The following is an 18,134-nucleotide window of genomic DNA, read 5'->3' as shown; positions in this document are numbered from 1 at the left end:
TGTGGTGATTACCAAAGATTAGTAATAACATGTCTAATTAGTGTAGGAAGACATAAAAATCAATGGCAGTTTGAAATGATATACTGACTGGCAGCGCTCAGAAGAGAGCTGGCGTGTGTCTCCAGAGAGGGGGCAGCACCTGGCAGCCCCCATCTCAGCTCCAAGCCCCAGGAGTGGGCTTACACCCATCCCGAAGGAAGCTGAGGGCTTTGCAGAGGCTTCCCACGTTCCCAGGTCCCCTTTCTGTGGGCTTCTGATGTCTTTGTTGGAGGAAACAATAAAAAGGGAGCATGATTCATTGGCAGGGGGGCCAGCCAATTCAGTGAGCGCCCCGATTCCCAGTTCTGCCTCTCAGTGCAATTCAACAATATTTACCAAGCACCCTACCCCCCACCATGCCCAGGGAGCAACGGAGGAAAGACCCAGCCCCTGTTCTCCACAAGGCCCTGATCCACTGAGCGAAGGAGGGTCCTATGGATGATGGAGTCCCGTGTGCCCCCTCTCAGGCTCAGAACTCAGGAAGAAATTCCCAGGTTTGTTCAGTTACATCTGGGCAGGAGGTAAGGGTCCCCTTTCCATCCCACACAAGACAGCCATACCTCCACCCACTGTCCAGCTCATCCTCTAAGATCCTTTCCCTCTTCATCTCATGGCCTCCCATGCTCTCTTCCCCAAGGCCCAGGGTCACCCAGGCCAGACAACAGGAAACAGCCCTGCAAACTCTCCAGGGAGAATCTTCCTTCCACACCCAAGAAGGCATTTTCTCAGAGTCTCTGTTTCTGCTTCACCATATGTCTCTGAGTGGGGGAGACAGCGGGAGGGAAAGACACCTAGGATGTCCAGATACAAATGCATGGATTATAGATTACAGATATAGCTCACCATTCAAGTCATGCTAATAACTTAACACACTGTCCTAAGATGTATAATGAAGGGCCTCAGAAACACAGATGAAAGAGGGGTTAAGAGCTTGGAGATGGCCCTCGAAGGATGCAGAGGTGGGAAATGGTGGTAAGGCTCATGAGAAGCCCACGTACAGGGGCAGAAGCATCAGAATGAGTGGGGAGGGAGAGTGAGGGATCCATGTGGTTGAGGAGTGATGGCCTCCCCTCCCCTCACGCCTCATCCCACCACCATCTCCCTCTGACCCCAAGACCAGGGCATCTCTCTACCACGACCACCAAAAGCCAACCAATGGGCAGATATTCCCAGGGGTCTCTCCCAGCCTGGGAGATTATGCAGGACAGAGTGACAATGACGACACCATGTGGCCCTAAGAAGCAACAGCAGTCTCTGACGATCCTGAATGTGGATGTGGGGTTAAACCAACTCCATTTTGGATTGTGATGCTCAAAAAAGTCAAGATTGGGACAAGCTTCAGAGAGAGATACTAACTTCCTGGAAATAAGGCATGTTGGCTCTTAAGCAATTGCATGGGAAAATAAGACCTAAGTCTTCACTTGCACTTGGAGTTTGGGAAACTATTCATGCTGGTTCATGAAGGGTAGGGGTGTGGAGCCTGGGCAAGTTGCAAAGGGCAGTGAACGTCACTATGGAAAGTTCACCGTTTAAATTTTAATTTATATTTTAACTTTGAATTTTGAAATAAATTCAGACTTTTTTAAAAAAGCTTCAGCAACAGTACAAATAATCCCCATATACCTTCATCTGCCCTCCCCTAATATTAATGTCTTATGCAACCACAGTGCAATGATCTAAATCAGGGAATCCAAATTGACACATGCTATGAATTAATCTACAGACCTTATTCAAACTTCTCCAAGTGTTTTACTCATGTTCTTTTTCTGATCCAGGACCCTGTGCAGGATCCCACATTGTATTTAGTTGTTATGTCTCCTCCAGTTCCAGACTGTTCTCAGGCTTTGTCTTTTATGACCTTGATATTTTTGAAGAGTATTGGCTAGTTATTTTGTAGAATGTTCCCAAATTTGGATCTTTCTGAGGCCCCCTCGTGTCTAAATTCAGTATCTTTCAGCAAAAGGACCACAGACGTGAATGAGGATGCCCTGGTTGGTACATCGGATCAGAACACACCTGATGTCGTTATGTATCTCACCCCAGTAAGCTTAACTTCGGTCGCTTGATAAATTGGAACCTTGCTGGCTTCACTGTAAAGTTACTGCTCCTCCCTTTGTAATTACTAAGTATCTTGGAAGGAGATACATTGAGATTATGTGAATACCCTGTTTCTCATCATACATTTTGCCCGTTCATTTTACCATCCTTTGGTTATTTTTGCCTGAAGCAATTATTACTGTGGAGTGTGCCTGAGTTCCTTCCTTCTACCTTTGATAATTAGAATTCTAGTGTAAGAATTCACTTTCCCTCCTCTTCAGTTTGTGTATTTAATGATCTACTAATGGATGCCAGTGTGGACTCCTGGATATTGGTGTTATTCCATGTATTATAATCCATTTCTATCACTTCTTTCATTGCTCAGCTTGTTTCAGATTTGGTCCCTGGGAGCTCCTTCAGGCTGGTTCCTGTGTCCTTTTGACATGACCCTGTTGTTTTATTTAAAGCAATTTCTTACTTGTTGGCACCAAGATATTCTGGGCTCATCTTGTGCTTTTCCTACCCCAGCCCTGAACCAGCCACTCGCTGATGCTTTTACATCCGATAACAAGTCATCACTAGTAGTGTGGAAGCACTCTGAAAACACACCCTGTGGCATATGTTATAATATCTCCCTCTGCACCAGCATAGAGCCCAGGCTTTGATCATTTATTTGCTCCATAAATTACTGGTTATTGAGTGAAATAGAATTTGTCGCACCTATTCCTTGGTCCCGCAAGAATGCACCAGCCCTTACCAGGCGCTGGGCCCTGTGATGTCTGTTAAGATAGAGGTTAACCAAGCCCAAATCCCCCTTCTAAGAGCTCAGAAGCAAGTGGGGAAACAGGAAGCCAGTATAGCCAGAGGACAGCGTGTGCTCAAACAAGGCAGCAAAGACCACAGATATCACGTCCCAAAGGAGATCCAAGGCACATGCAGAATTTACCAAAGAGCGATCTAAATTTTAGGAGTTTAACAACTCCTAAACCTCTCACTCATAACAAGGGTTAAGAGTTGGAGATTAGGGAGGACTTTTGAAGACAACTTCTTGGGAGAAAGCTATGCTAAGTCCCAACCCCAGCCCTACCTCCAAGGGGAAGGGACACTATCTCCTAACCCAAGCCTGATGTCAGAGACTTCAAGAAAAGGAGATTAAGAAAGGATTTTTAGAACCAGCTGCTGTGTTGTTAATCCCAGCCCCTACCAAGGGCGAGGGTTGGGGCATGGGGCTGTCTATACTTCACCTTGAGCTTCAAGAAGGGGGCTATGGGGTTTCAACAGAAGCCACCAAAGCACTTAATACATAGCCCCTAAATTGGAAGACATAACGGGCTGGTGTCTGTTTCCTACCTGAGAAATACAAAGGGTGAGAGATGAGTGAGCCAGTCCCTGATAGACAAACCCTAGGAAACGTGGTGACAGTCGGGTTCTTTCTCTGCCGAAAAAGCATACAGGACAAAACATACAGGCATCTCCCATGGACCAGGTAGGGTTTTAGATCCTATCCTACAGAGCCACTTAGAGATGCAATGGACCTCCACAGAAAGACCTAGAGGCACCCCTGGAAGTATAGAGGTCACATAAAGAGTAAGCAACAGGACCCAGGAAGATGCATCACTCACATCAAAGGAACTAGAGCTGAGAGGTCCTCAGAAATCAGATCAGGGTCTCTGAAGATGCAAAAACCCCACAAAAGTGCCCCCAAGAGAAAGACCCCCTTAAACCTCCTCAAGGACAGAAAATGTGACATCACAGCCCTTGAGTTCCAGGCACACAGGCTGTGCGGCTCCCCCCTTACCTCCTCTTCCTCCTCAGACGCCAACCATGCAGGGGTCAGGAGATGGTAGTAGAAAGATCAGGAGGGCTAGGAGGAGAAGCAAGAAGAAGGGAAAGAGATGCGATGACACCCACCCCATCCCCGAATGTCCTGTCTGCACCAGGCTCAACATAGAAGTGTGGGTTTGATCAACTTTAATTCAGGTTGTGACCTTTGATTATCCTGTGGGACTGGGATTCTGTGTTATAACTTAGAGTGACCATGAGAGTGTTTCTCCCCTACCTGGCCCAGAGGTCACTGACTGGCAGGGAAAGAGCCAGCCCCACAGAACAGGGAGGCAAACATAAAGTTGCATTAGGATCACAGCCCACGATTTGTGTGATTTAAACAAATCCTTCAAAGGATGCAGGAACAAAGCGCTGTTAACAGCCCAAAAGGAGAACTTTAAAACAAACCATTAATTTCTGGGTGCCTCAGTGTCCTCGTCCAAAAGCAAAAAGAAAGGAAGAAATTAGGATCCTAAGAGCCTTCGGAAGATAACAAGGAGGAAGGGGTATCCAGGACTACCGTATCCATGCTCTGGGTGAGGCCTCTTACCTACATCACCTTATTTAATCTGTGCCTAAACACAGAGAAATGTGGTTTGATGACAAATAAAGCCGGATAAAAGAAAACCATCTGACTCAGAGGATGCCTCCACACCAGAAATCTTCATATGTGGCTCGGCTGATGGAAAAAGAGAAACAGCTTTCCGACGGTGACGACCTCCCCACGAGAACGTGCCTCTAGCAAAGGATCTCCTTCATCCCTCTCCAGAAGAGGAGAAGAGGAAACACAAGAAGAAGCGCCTGGTGCAGAGCCCCAATTCCTATTTCATGGATGTGAAATGCCCAGGATGCTATAAAATCACCACCGTCTTTAGCCATGCACAGACAGTAGTTTTGCGTGTTGGCTGCTCTACCGTCCTCTGCCAGCCCACAGGAGGCAAAGCAAGGCTTACAGAAGGCTGCTCCTTCAGACGGAAGCAGCACTAAAAGCCCCTGGAATCAAGATGAATGGGGAACCATCCCAATAAACACATTTTGGATAAAAAAGAAAAAGAGAAACAAAAACTCAAAACTCCTGTATTCAATCAGCTTTCTCTCTCTCTCTCTCTCTCTCTCTCTCTCTCTCTCTCTCCCTCCCTGTCTCCCTCTCCCTCCCCTCCCTCTCCCCTCCCCCTCCCCCTCCCCTCCCCCTCCCCCTTCCCCTCCCTCTCCCTCTCTCCCTCTCTCTCTCTCCTTTCAGGAGCACTTTTCACCACAGGGCAATATTTCCCTTTTAAGTCCAGATACGTGCTTTTAAAGCTTTACAAAACGTGTGGCGGGAGCTTCCTTTTCCTGGCAGGTGGACTATTCCCAGGGCCCACAGTCCCCTGCAGCGAGCGGTTCCCTCTGGCCAACGTCACCGGGGCGGGGAGACAGTGCTTTCGCCCACCCCCAGAACGCATTCCCTGCAAACCGAGCCAGCAAAAGGCTCCCCAGGAGCAGATGTTTCTGTTTAAGGCTGATAGGAACTGCAGGGACCATTTTTCTCCCCATCAGTTTTCAAGCGCAAGAGGCAGCTGTTTGCCAGGAACACAGACCTGGATTCTAATGAGGTTCGTGGCTGAGCCAGGCCTGCAAGAGGTGGGCCTGACCGATACCAGAATGAGGTCATTAACGAACCCACAGAAAGCTGGCAAAGGGCCATTTCAAAACAGTCTGGAGGAGAAATGCCTTGTTTCCTAAAATGGAGTTTGATATTTTTAAAAGCATAATCAATGGGAATTGTCGATTTGGTCTAATTTCTGCCAGGGATTATCGCTCAATTTAAAAAAAGAGCTGCCGATTTTTCAGGGTATTGGTTTTCCCCCAAGGTGCATGACGCAACAATCACACACTACATCCCCAGAAACCTAACCTACAGGCTCCTTGTGAAGTTGGGCGGGTGGATTCGTGTCAGTCCAGCTAATGACCACCCCTTGGGTGGGTACCTGCTCCATTCTCCTATAACTTTGGGGAAACCAGGAGCTTTCACATCTCCACCTAGGAGAGAACGCTCCTTCCGATGAAGTGTTTCCCATACTGGTTTCATCCACAGAGTCAGCATCTGCTTTGCAGAGACCCTGCTCTGTTCAAATAACCAAATGTGACTTTGCTAATACAGATTCTCATTCATGGGAGTTTCTGCTATGATCATTTTGGGAGCAGGAGACAAATGTTTAAGGACAAGTTTCTGATGTGGTTTTGGAGTGGAAAAATGAAAATTGAAAAAATTCCTAGGCACTGACTTCAATTTTTCTGCAAATTGGAAAACGGCTGCAATTATTCTTTAAATAGAAAGTTATAGAAACAAACCTTTTCATTTTACAATGAAAACCCCACAGACTTAGAATAAAATCCATCTGGAGAAAAAAAGACATTAATTTAAAGTCACTGTAAAATAGAACAGCTTAATATTAGAACCTCTCCTGTGCACACGTTTAGATAAGGGAGAGAGAATATCCCTGAGAAAATAATGGGCATTGCATTTATTGAGTGATTAATATGGATCAGGAGCTTTCATATATATTATCCCATTTTTTCTGCACCACAATTTTAAGAGATTGATACTATTATGCAAATTTTGCCGATGCGAAACTGAGGCTCAGAGAGGTTAAGTAATTTGCCTAAGATAACACAGTTAATAAATAGTTAAGTTCAGGGGTTTTTTTAAATTAAATATTTGTTTCTAAATCTGCTTACATGAGTGAAAACTGTATATGAAAAACACTGAAACTTACTGAGAAGTCACCCACAATACCTGAAGATAACTACCTTTCTTTCTACGTATACTCGTGTGCACACACACACACTCATATACACATTTAAATGGAATCATACACACTATTATACATCTGCTTTTTCACTTTCTAATGCATTCTAATGTATTCTAATCATGTTTCCCTGTGTTCCACACTATTTTTCATTGTCCCATAATTCTCCATTGCATTGCTGTACCAAATTCTATTTAACCATTCCTCTATTGGATAATTAGGTTGTTTCTAATTTCTTTCTATTATGAACAATGATGTAATGAATATCCTTGCAAATAAATCTTTGCCTGCATCCAGAATTGTTCTTTAGGGTAAATTCCTACAGATGGAATTTCTGACTCAAAAAATAAGAACATTTTCAGGCATATATATATACAAATACATACACACACACACATATATATACACATACACACACACACACACATATATACATATATATACACACACACATATATATAGTAAAATATTGTAAAATCACACTCCAAAAAGGTTGTACTAGGTTAAATCGGTGTATGCAAATGCCCCTTTCCTCAAACTCTAACACTGGCATTGTCTTTTTCAAAAATGCCAATTTTTGAAAATTGTAAAAATGTAAAAAATGACCTCCTGTCTAAACTTTTATTTCCTTAATCAGTAGTGATAATGACCTGTTCTCCTGTTTCCCTATCATTTGCATTTCTTCTTTTGCAAATTGTTAAGTTTTTTTGCCCATTTTATAACCAGGGCAATCATTATTTTAGTGATTTGTTAACACTCAATATATTAAGTTGATCGCACCTTTTTCTGTAATATATGTTGCAAATAGATGCCTCAGCTCATATTAAGCTCTTTTTCTAGCTTATGGTGGTAATTTGCCAAACTAAAACTTTAAACTTTTAGGTTGTCAAATGCACCAATCAATCTTTAAAATTCTGCCTTTGACCGGAACTTAAAAATCAACATATATATTATTCTAACATTCTTATGAGTTTTTTAAATAACGCTTTTAATGCATCCTGAAGTCTAATTTCCAAACTGTTAATAATTCATTGACTAAAATCATTCCCTTCACTTTACGGTACACTCAATTGTTACATATATTGAGCCTGTTGTGCACTTCATACTCTGTTCCTTTGATTGACTTGGCTTCGAACCGGGGCCACCTGCTTGACTCATCATAGGTTTACAATGGGCTTTCAAATCCAGTCACTGGAAGCTACTGCTTTCTGACCACAGAGCCTGTGTTTTTCCACAGTAACCCATCTGGGGGCTCAAGGAGGGAATTGTTACCATGCTGAGGTTGGGAAGAAAAGCTCTTACAGAAACATAGCTCTGCTTTCCACCTGTCACCAGAGCTGGTCTTGCCGAGGAAAGTGAAATGAACAGAAGACTGGACTGTGGATGCCAGGTTGAGGCTATGTTTATGGAGAGTCAAAAGATTCATCCCATCTTAAAAACATGAATGGATGTTAACGGAGGGCTACTATGTGCTGAGAGTCATGCTAGGCTCTGGGGAAATGGAGATGAATAAGATGCGATACTTGGCTTCAAGAAGGTCACAGAGTAGGTGCGTATAGGAAATCAGACACACTGACCGCATCTCGTGGCTGAGTCTCCTCAGCATCTCTTCGCTGGGGCCACCAAGCCCCGAGCTCAGGATTCTTTCTGCCCTGGCTTCTGAGGAGGCAGGAATTACCCAAGCAGTCCATCTTCCCTTCTTCCAGTGAGTATGCTGTTAAATCAGTTCCCTACTTTCCACTAAGTGCTAAAGGATTTTAGTTTGTGTTCTAATTGTTAACACGGATCAAACACAACAATTAAAAACACAATTGCAAACCCAAATTTAAAATTTTTTTAAATCAGTAAATCAAGTTCCCTCTGAGACTTCCCCAGGGAAAAACAGTGCCCCTTCCCTGAAGGCTGAAGCTCTGAATAATGCTGACCTTGCCTGAAGTCAAAGTTCACCACTGCCAACCCTGCCATGGCAAGATCCAGGCTCCTGCAGATGAGGACCTCCAGGTTACTCCCACTCCGTGTCGTTCAAGCTCTAGGTTTCTTCTTGCATCTTTGTATAGATGTCATTAGTTCACTGAACCAACCCCCTATGCTTCTGGCTTTTTCCCAAGTCACCTTCTTTGATGGATCTATGGGCAACCACCTGACCTAATTCTGTTGTTGATGAAGAAGCCTCCAAGAAAGCTTATTTTAAAAGTCTGACTCTTTGACTCAGACTGGAATGCCCCTTTGACTCTTTGCAACTTCTTCTTCCTGCCCTTCCATGGATGTAATGGCTGGGATGGCAGCAGCCATTTTGTGATCATGAGGCAAAAAGCATGAATACAAAAAAAAAAAGAAAAAGAAATAACAACCCTGCATATTAAGAATAGTGGAGCAGAAGAATGAGAGCTTGGGTTCACAATGTCACTGTTGAGCCACCATATCATTCCTGGGCCACCTACCCCAGACTTCTGAGTGAGGAATATAAACACTCATTTATTTAAGCTATTGTTAATACGATTTTTGTTATCTGCATAGCCAAACCCATTCCTAGTGTGATCCTTATTCTGGGTTCTCATTCCAGTAACATAACTAGTCTCTCAGTGCATCCTTTTTTTTTTTTTTTTTTTTTGAGGTAAAATGACCATGGCATAAAATTAACCATTAACTATTTTAAATGGCATAATTCAGTGTTGTTTAGTACATTCACAACATTGTACTACCATCATTTCTATATAGTTCGAAGACAAAAAACAAAAAACAAACCAAACTCCATACCCATCAGCAGTCACTTCTTACTCCTCCCTCCCTCCAGCCCCTGGAAACCACTAATCTACTTTCTGCCTCTATAGATTTACCTCTTCTGGACATTTTATACAAATAGAATCATATAATATGTGTCCTTTTGCATCTGGCTTCTTTCACTAGCATAATGTTTTCAAGGTTCATCTGTGTTGTAGCATGTGTCAGGGCTTCATTCTTTTCATGGCTAAATAATACTCCATTGCATGAATATACCACATTGTATTATCCATTCACCCATTGATAGACACCTGGGTTGTTTTCACCTTTTGGTTATTTGCTGCCATTCATGTACAAGTTTTTGTTTGAACATCTGTTTTCAGTTTTTTTGAGTATTTACTAGGAGTGGAATTCCTGAGTCATGTGATCATTCCATGTCTAACTTCTTTTCTTTAATCTAAATTCTTTTATATATTTTATTGATGTGGACCATTTTTAGAGTCTTTATTGAATTTGTTAACAATATTGCTTCTGTTTTATGTTTTGGTTTTTTGGCCATGACGCACGTGGGATCTTAGCTCCATGACCAGGGATCGAACTCGCACCCCCTGCATTGGAAGGCAAAGTCTTAACCACTGGACCACCAGGGAAGTCCCACATGTCTAACTTTTTGAGGAGAGATAACCTAACACTTGGCAGCTCTTTTCCTTAGAATCCTGGAGGATGCCCCCTGAAGGTCAAACCAAGACCAGAGTGCTGCTCCCCAGGGACCAGTCTGCCCGAGGCTATGCATGCTGTCCAATTGGAGATATTCCCCCATCACCATGTTTCCTCTACAAATGGTCCACCCAGTACTTCAGCTTCAGCCCTGGGCTAATCACAGGCCACTCTCTTGACCAGTGGCCCCTATTACTCTGGAACCCAGTGTCCGCTGGACTAGACTGCCTACCCAACCCCAGGTATTGGAAAAAGAGCACTTCAGGCATGAGAGAAAAATGAGATGGATGAGTGCTCCCAGCTCTCCTGGGTAAGTGGACTCTGGTGGAGGTTTCAGAAGTTAGAGTGAGGGCTGGAGAGGGCAGGACTGGACAAAGGGGAGCCAAGGGAGGTGAAAGACCGGGTCCAGGGAAAAGCTGAGACACAGAGGAGAGAATTATGTGTCAGATACCGGACAGATTCCTCAAATGCTGAGATATCTTAGGGTGTCTGAGGGTCCCAGAGTGGGGTCTATAGCACTCAGATAGCAAGCCTTTGTCATGCCCCAAAATGTAAGTCTGGACCTGAGACAATTCTGCAATCCTCCACTGGCACCCACTCCTTACTAAATCGTGTTATAGTCTCTAAAAGAGTCCAAATCCCACTCAATCTTTTCAATGAAAAGTCCACATAAAAGCGGTAATATGTTTCTGCTGTGAGTGGATATACCCCTGCATTTTTCATATTACAGAGACAAGAGTTTCGGGCATAGATCTTTGCTTTATGTAATCCATAAGTGCTAGGAAAGAGTGTCAAATTTTAGGAAAGGTTACACACATTTGTGTATTAACTCAAAATGGTGAAAAATGAAGAACTCAAAATTTCATCTTCTCTGTTTCCAAGGACACTAGCAGTTTCATATCACCGTATTCTACTACTCTTTAAGTAAGAGAAATACACACACTTCCCCCTCCCCCATAAAGAAATAAAGCTCATCACTCATAGAGAAGGGGGTTTGGAGCCGTGTTCTCTATTTCACGGAGTAACAGAATCACAGACAAGAAGGGTCCTGGGAGGCCACCTGGTCCTATCAACCCATTTTGCAAATGGGGAAGCTGGCCCCTGTAAGGTTAGGTAACATCAAGGGCATACGTAGGTCGGCAGCTGAGCAAGGGCAACACAATAGCTTGGGTCTTTCCCATCATACTGCCTCCCTTCTTGCAGTTCAAGACGAGATTCCAAACAAAGCTAGGAATTCATCATTGCACGGCAGCAAACCAGCGGCCCCTGCTTTTGCCGTTGTTCACAGTACAACTGCCAAAACAGTTTGACAGCTCCAGACACAGAGTTCGTGTTCCAAATCATGTCTTCCCATTAGAGCTCTGATTTTCTTCCTCCTGGTGTAATTACCCATCTTATTCAGAGATGTCAAACCGTGGGTGCTTGTGAGGGTAAAAGACAGGCCACTCCCAGGAGTCTGAAGCCCTAGGTTGATGGGTTGAGACTGTCATAACGTACAAATGAGAGCTACTATTTTGAGAGCACTGACCTCGTATCTGGCACAGACACAAACTGACTCCTGTAAATCACTGCAAAACACTAGAAGTGGCTGTGATCATTATCCGCACTCTTCATCTGACAAAACAAGGCACAGAGGCAAACGCTTGTCCGAGGCTATATAATTAATAAGCAAAGAGCTGGGATCCCTATGCAGGGCCCCTGACCTCAGGCATTTGCCCCCCGGCTGAAACACAAGGGAGTGGGGTGGGGCCACTTGCTGATTTGTCCACTTCCTGCTACATAGTTTCCATGACAACAGAGCTGTTTCACCAAGGTCAGACACACACTTCACAACCCTGAGGGGTCCCTTGACTTAGGACTTTTTAAAGAAGAAAGAAAGTTTGGCTGAGAAGGGTTGAACCCATGTGTGGAATGGAAACTACATTTAATGCTAAGTTAAAGGCAGAATCACACTGAAACCAAGCTAAAGATGTGAGCACAAGTCTCCAGATTAATCTTCCCCTCCCTCCTCTCCACTTTCCAGTTCTCAAGTGCCTGGCTTAGTGGAAGGAGGAGTCAGAAAAACCTAGACTTAAATCCAGCCCCAGCTACAAAGATACGGAGCATGGTAGGCTGACAATCATTTCCAATCCATCTCTCCCGCGAGAAGACATGGCGACCCCCAGCTAATTGGGGATGAGAGAGTCACCTTTTTACTCCCTTGTCTCTTTCATTGTGTCGTCCGCATCCGTGGCTCCTTTATAAGATGTCCCATGTTTTCCTTGTTCCAAGCCAGTCCAGGCTATGAGCCCCTCTCTTCGTCTAGGGGTTTGTGACGCTTTGCAGAATCACCTTACCTCTATGCTTATTTGCAGGCTCAAAATGCACCTTGAGTACCGACTCTTTACCCAAAGCGTAGCTAAGGAAACTGCTTCTGCCCAAGGCAGCCTGTGACATGGCCTCCACTGATGACTGTTTCTACAAGAGTGGCTTTGCTCTGGGTGTGAAGCAGTGCATTGCTGCCTTCCTTCTGCAGCTCCGTGCTCTGTCCCTGCGTGCCGGAGGGTGTTTCCACTGGATATCCCGACATGGTCATGTTTAACATCTCTACCACCACTGACTCCTCATCCTATGAGCCCTGGAGGTGTAAATATTGAATGACTTCGTGCCCCTACTCTGCCTGTTGTGTAGCATGGGCATACACACTTGCATGCATGTACGGAAAGACTCTCTTAGCTTCTGTGGTTGACAACTCATGGGAGCCTACACAGCCTTTCTCTGGATGTGTCTGCAGAGACAAATACAGTTTTCATATGCCATACAAGTGTTACAGTGAAGAAGCGGTGACTGGGCAGAGGAACTCAGATGAATGGTTTGGGACGTGGTCCCTCTGTGTGCTGACAATAATGGGTCAGATATCCTGCCTGAGGCTCTGTAAGTACAGCGGAGGTATTGCAAGTGCGATTCCTGGTTATTATTGTTTCCATTTACAGAACATTTAAGTATTAAGGAAATGCACACCTGCAATTCCATTTCCCCCTGGAAGGACAGATGGTCACCATCCTTGCCCTTTGTATCACCCCTCCCTCCCCCACGTCACCACTCTCTCCCTCTCTGTAATATCTTTCTCTTTCAGAATATTAACATGCTCCCATCTCTCTATTTCTTAAAAAATAAATAATCCCTCCCTAATCTTCAATAACTGTTAAATTTAACTAACATGGAACCATCCAGACTCAGTAAAATGGGGGCAGAAACCAGCTTCATACATTCTCCCATGGTTGGGCTCCTCAAGCCCACTCCCTAGAGTAGCACTTTCTAATAAGATTTTCTGTGGTGGTGGAAATGTTCTATGTCTACACTGTTCACTAGTGTAGACACCAGCCACGGGTGGCCATTGAGCACTTGACATGTGGCTAATGTGACCAAGGAACTGAGTTTTTTCTTTTATTTAATTTTCACTAATTTAAATGGAAATAGCCCCATGTGGCTGGTGGCTCCCGTGTTGGTTGGTCCCCGCCACCCCTGGATCTCACTGCAGTACTCTGCCATCGCCTTCCAAGTCACTTGCAGTGAGAGGAAGTCTCATCTCAGTATTGACACCGTCTTGCCTGGTGTAATAATCACATTATTACAGTCAAGTCTAGGCTAATAACAATACTCCATACTCCATGCTTTGATCCACTTAGAACCCCTCCTCTCTGCCCACCAGGCCAGCTTTCTGGAGTGTATGTTGTGTGTTTGGCGTGGTGCGGAGGGGCAGTCTCTTACTTCTTCATTCCACCCCCTCCTCTACTCCCCAGCTTCACTTCCCTCCAGGGTCAGAGCAGGGGATAGAGGAGAGGGGCAGTGTAGACAGGATCCCATGGGTCCCTGCAGAGGTGGTCCAGTCCCAGGGGCCTCTGGATGGGGGGACCCACAGTTGTGACCCTCCCTCTTCTAGGACATATTTGTGGAAGTTTTGCACATCCCCAGTGGGGTTCTCTTACTGTAGTTTCTTGACCTGGGCAATGCCTCACCTCCTCGGTGGGCCACTTAGTTCAGTGCCCACCCCTCATGCAGGCCTCTTAAGACCCCTTTTTAGGGACTTCCCTGGTGGTGCAGTGGTTGAGAATCCGCCTGCCAGTACAGGGGACACGGGTTCGAGCCCTGGCCCGGGAAGATCCCACATGCCGCAGAGCAACTAAGCCCTTGCACCACAACTACTGAGCCCGCATGCCACAACTACTGAAGCCCATGCACCTAGAGCTCATCCTCCGCAACAAAAGAAGCCACCGCAATGAGAAGCCCACGCACCACAGCAAAGAGTAGCCCCCGCTCACCACAACTAGAGAAAGCCCATTCGCAGCAATGAAGACCCAATGCAGCCAAAAACAAATAAATAAATTTATTTTTTAAAAAAAAGACCCCTTTTTAGACAACCCCAGGTGGGCTGCATTCCTCTGAGTCTATAGCTGAACCCCAGAAGCACTGCCCTCAGTGGAGAAGCAGCTTGCTTTCAAGGTCTCCCGGCTTCTACCCTTGTCCCTGGCAATCTATTCGCAACTCAGCGAACCTAAGGATCCCATTAAATGTAAGTCACATAAGGCCACCCCTCTGCTCCATACTCCCTGCTGGTTGAAAGCAGAACCCTCATAGCGGCCCAAATTCTGGTTCTCAGTCTTGGCTGCACAGAACTGGGATCTCCTGGGAGACCTTTAAAATACGGATTCCTGGATCCCACCCCCAGGGATTCAGATTTAATGGGATTCTGGTATGAGGTGGGGCCTGGGCATCAGGATTTTTAAAACTCCCCAGGTGGTTTTAATGCACATCCAAGGTTAAGAACCACTGGTCTGCCTACACAACCTGGACCCTGTCTCCTCTCTGTCCTCATCCCCCACTGTTCTTCCCTGCATCCTCTCTGCTCCATCCACAAGGGCCTCCTTGCTATTCTCAATCACCCTGGGCTTGCTGCAGCCCCAGGGCCTTTGCACTTGCTATCCACTCTGCCTGGAATGCTCCTCCCTTACCTCCTTCAGGTCCTTGCTGAAATGTCCCCTTTTCAGTGACATGTTATTAAAAAACAGAGCCCCCCCCCATGCATCTACTAACACCTGCCTCTTCTCTGCTTTCTTTTCTCCATCGTAACTAACACAATTTAGTATACAATATATTTTGCTTGTTTATTATTGCCCTCCATTAGAGCTCAAGTTCTGCCAGGTGAAGGATTTTTGTCTATTTTGCTCACAGCTGTAGTCCCTGGACCTAGAACAGTGATGACACATGATAGGTGCTGCATAAAGTTTTCTCAGATGAATGACAGAGACTGTCATATTCATGATGGAATCGTTGAAGTGAATGAATGAATGAATGAATACAGACTGGGCCTGGCCTGAGCTTGGCGGAGACTGTCTGGGACATGAGGAGAAGCTAGAGGGAAAGAGCAGTCCCACTGTGAGTCTCTGGAGAGTCCAGGTGAGTTCTGTCCCCAGTCCGTCTTCCATCCCAACAGACGAGTACTTCAGGCAACATCCCAGGCAGCAGCTGGTCCGCCTTCAGCCAATGAGTCCTGTTAGGTCCTGGCTGTGGTCCACACCACGTGTCCTCTCATGTCCCTGAGAGACATCCTTCAACTGGCCCAAGACCATGGGAAGGAAGTAGGAGAATCCGGATTTGAAGCGGGCTCCTGCCTCTGTCCTTTCCAAACACTGTGCCATTTCCTTGTGCTCTGGCAGCTCAAGGACCTGCCTTATTATGACTGTCACATGTGCCGCTCCTGGTTTATTTCACATCTCCCACCACAAGAAAATGAGAGCAGCCTTAGTACTCACAATGGCTATGACTCTTGGGAACCTGTTTGTACTGAAACAGTATAGATCCTCTTGCAACACTGGGATTTAGTGCCGGTCACAGCATCACTCACGACACTGCATCCGTCCTCCACGGTGCTGCCCATGAACACTGCTTCCCATGACTCTTTCAAATGTTGTTCTGTACTTTGCTGAAGGATCACAAATATGAGTCTTGCCCAGAGGATGCAGGGAGATGTGAGCAATGATTCTTTTCTGGTCCTGTTAACTGCACTGTTCCGAATTTTTTTTTCAGCTTTTTTGAGGTAGAATTGACAATAGGGATCATATATATTTAAGGTGTACATCACGATATTTTGTATACATCATGAAAGGGTCACACAATCAAGCTCATTAACATGTCTGTCACCTCACATAGTTACCATTTTCTTTCTTTGTTCTTTTTTTTTATGATGAGAACACTTAAAATCTACCATCTTAGCAAATTTCAAATACATAATATAGTGTCGTTAACTGTAGTCCCCATACTGTACGTTAGATTTCCAAAGTTTCTTTATCTTCCGTAACTAAACTTTGTACCCTTTGACCAACATCTTCCCATTTCCCCCTCCCCACCATTCTACTCTCTGCTTCTATGAGTTTGACTATTTTTAATTTCACACATAAGTGAGGTCATGCAATATTTATCTCTCTGGCTTATTTCACTTAGCACATGTCCTCCAGGTTCATCCATATTGTCACAAGTGGCAAGATTGCCTTCATTTTTAAGGCTGAATAATATTCTATCATTTCATTATGTAATATTCATATATATGTATATATGTGTGTGTGTAGTATATATGTATATATATATATATATATATATATATATATATATATATATACACACACACACATTTGACCCTTGAACAACACAGGTTTGAAACGTGCAGGTCCACTTATACACAGACTTTTTTCCAACAGTAAATACTTTAGTGCTACACGGTCCACAGTTGGTTGAATCCACAGACATGGAACCACAGATACAGAGGACCAACTATGAATTATACGTGAATTTCCAACTACATGGAGGGTCAGCGCCCCTAACTCCCAAGCTGTTCAAGGGTCAACTGTGTGTGTGTGTGTGTGTGTGTGTATGTGTGTGTGTATATGTCACATTTTCTTGATCCATTTATCAGAAATTTAAGTTGTTTCCATATCTTGGCTGTTGTGAATAATGCTGCAATGAACATGGGTGTGCATATATCTCTTCAAGATCTAGATTTCATTTCCTTTGGCTATATACCCAGAAATAGGATTGCTGGATAATACAAAAATCAACTCAAAATGGATGAAAGACTTAAATGTAAGACCTGAAACTGTACAACTACAAGAAAACATAAGGAAAAAGCTTCTTGACATTGATCTTGACAATGATTGTTTGGATATGACAACAGAAGCACAGGCAACAAAAGCAAAAATAGATAAACGGATTGCATCAAACTAAAAAGCTTCCACACGGTAAAGAAAACAATCAACAGAGTGAAAGGCAGCCTACAAAATTGGAGAAAATATTTGAAAACCATATCTGATAATGAGTTAATATTCAAAATATATAAGGAACTCTTACAATTTCACCCTTCACTGATGGGGGCCATGCACTTTCCTGCCAGCCCCTCAGCCTGTACCCTAGCAGGACTCTCAACTCTTGTAGCTCTTTTCCCTGGGGTCTCTTTGCCCAGGCAGGTGGTCCTCTTAGCTGAGGTCCTTTCAAGACGACACCAGCCCAGCTATGCTCCCCAAGTCTACTCGGCTCGTGGGGAACACGGACCCTTGCCCAGCAGCTGGTGGACAGGCAGCTTGCCCCAACTTGAGCCTTTGCTCCTCGCTACACTTTCCACTTCCTCTTAGTAAGTTTCCCCACACCTTACACTTAGTAAATTTCCCCACACTCTGCTGCTCTGTTCTTGAAGCAGCAGCATAAGCACTCAGCCAGATCATCAGGTGGCCGTCTCCTCATCTGGCAAGTACCCCACTCCCCACATGGGGTTATCCCAGGTTATCCCTCAGATGACTTAAGTTTAAGCACACCCCATAACAACAGAGCGCTGTTCTCCAAGGCTGGTGATATGGCCTCAGAGTCCCAGAACCACTCTCGGGCCACCTGTTCACTGGTCCCGCAGGAGTGGCTCTAGCACCTCTATTTGGAGATGTTGTTTGAGGTCCGAGCGGACTCCCCCAGACTTTTAATAATTGC

At 44.8% G+C, this 18,134-nt stretch overlaps 1 protein-coding gene and 1 long non-coding RNA gene across 2 annotated transcripts in view; one reads left to right on the top strand and one right to left on the bottom strand.

Annotated features, from left to right (window-relative positions):
• LOC130704945 (uncharacterized) overlaps positions 1-18,134 on the bottom strand; it is a 276,914-nt gene that overhangs the window by 133,994 nt on the left and 124,786 nt on the right. The window lies entirely within an intron of this gene.
• On the top strand, positions 4,622-4,918 carry LOC103012711 (40S ribosomal protein S27-like). The gene has a single exon (XM_028167621.2). The coding sequence runs from the start codon at positions 4,729-4,731 to the stop codon at positions 4,885-4,887; it is 159 nt and encodes a 52-aa protein (XP_028023422.2). The 5' UTR covers positions 4,622-4,728; the 3' UTR covers positions 4,888-4,918.

This window comes from Balaenoptera acutorostrata, chromosome 15, assembly GCF_949987535.1.
Source record: "Balaenoptera acutorostrata chromosome 15, mBalAcu1.1, whole genome shotgun sequence".
In the NCBI taxonomy this organism is placed as follows: domain Eukaryota; kingdom Metazoa; phylum Chordata; class Mammalia; order Artiodactyla; family Balaenopteridae; genus Balaenoptera; species Balaenoptera acutorostrata.
This window is presented reverse-complemented; position numbering and strand designations above follow the sequence as displayed.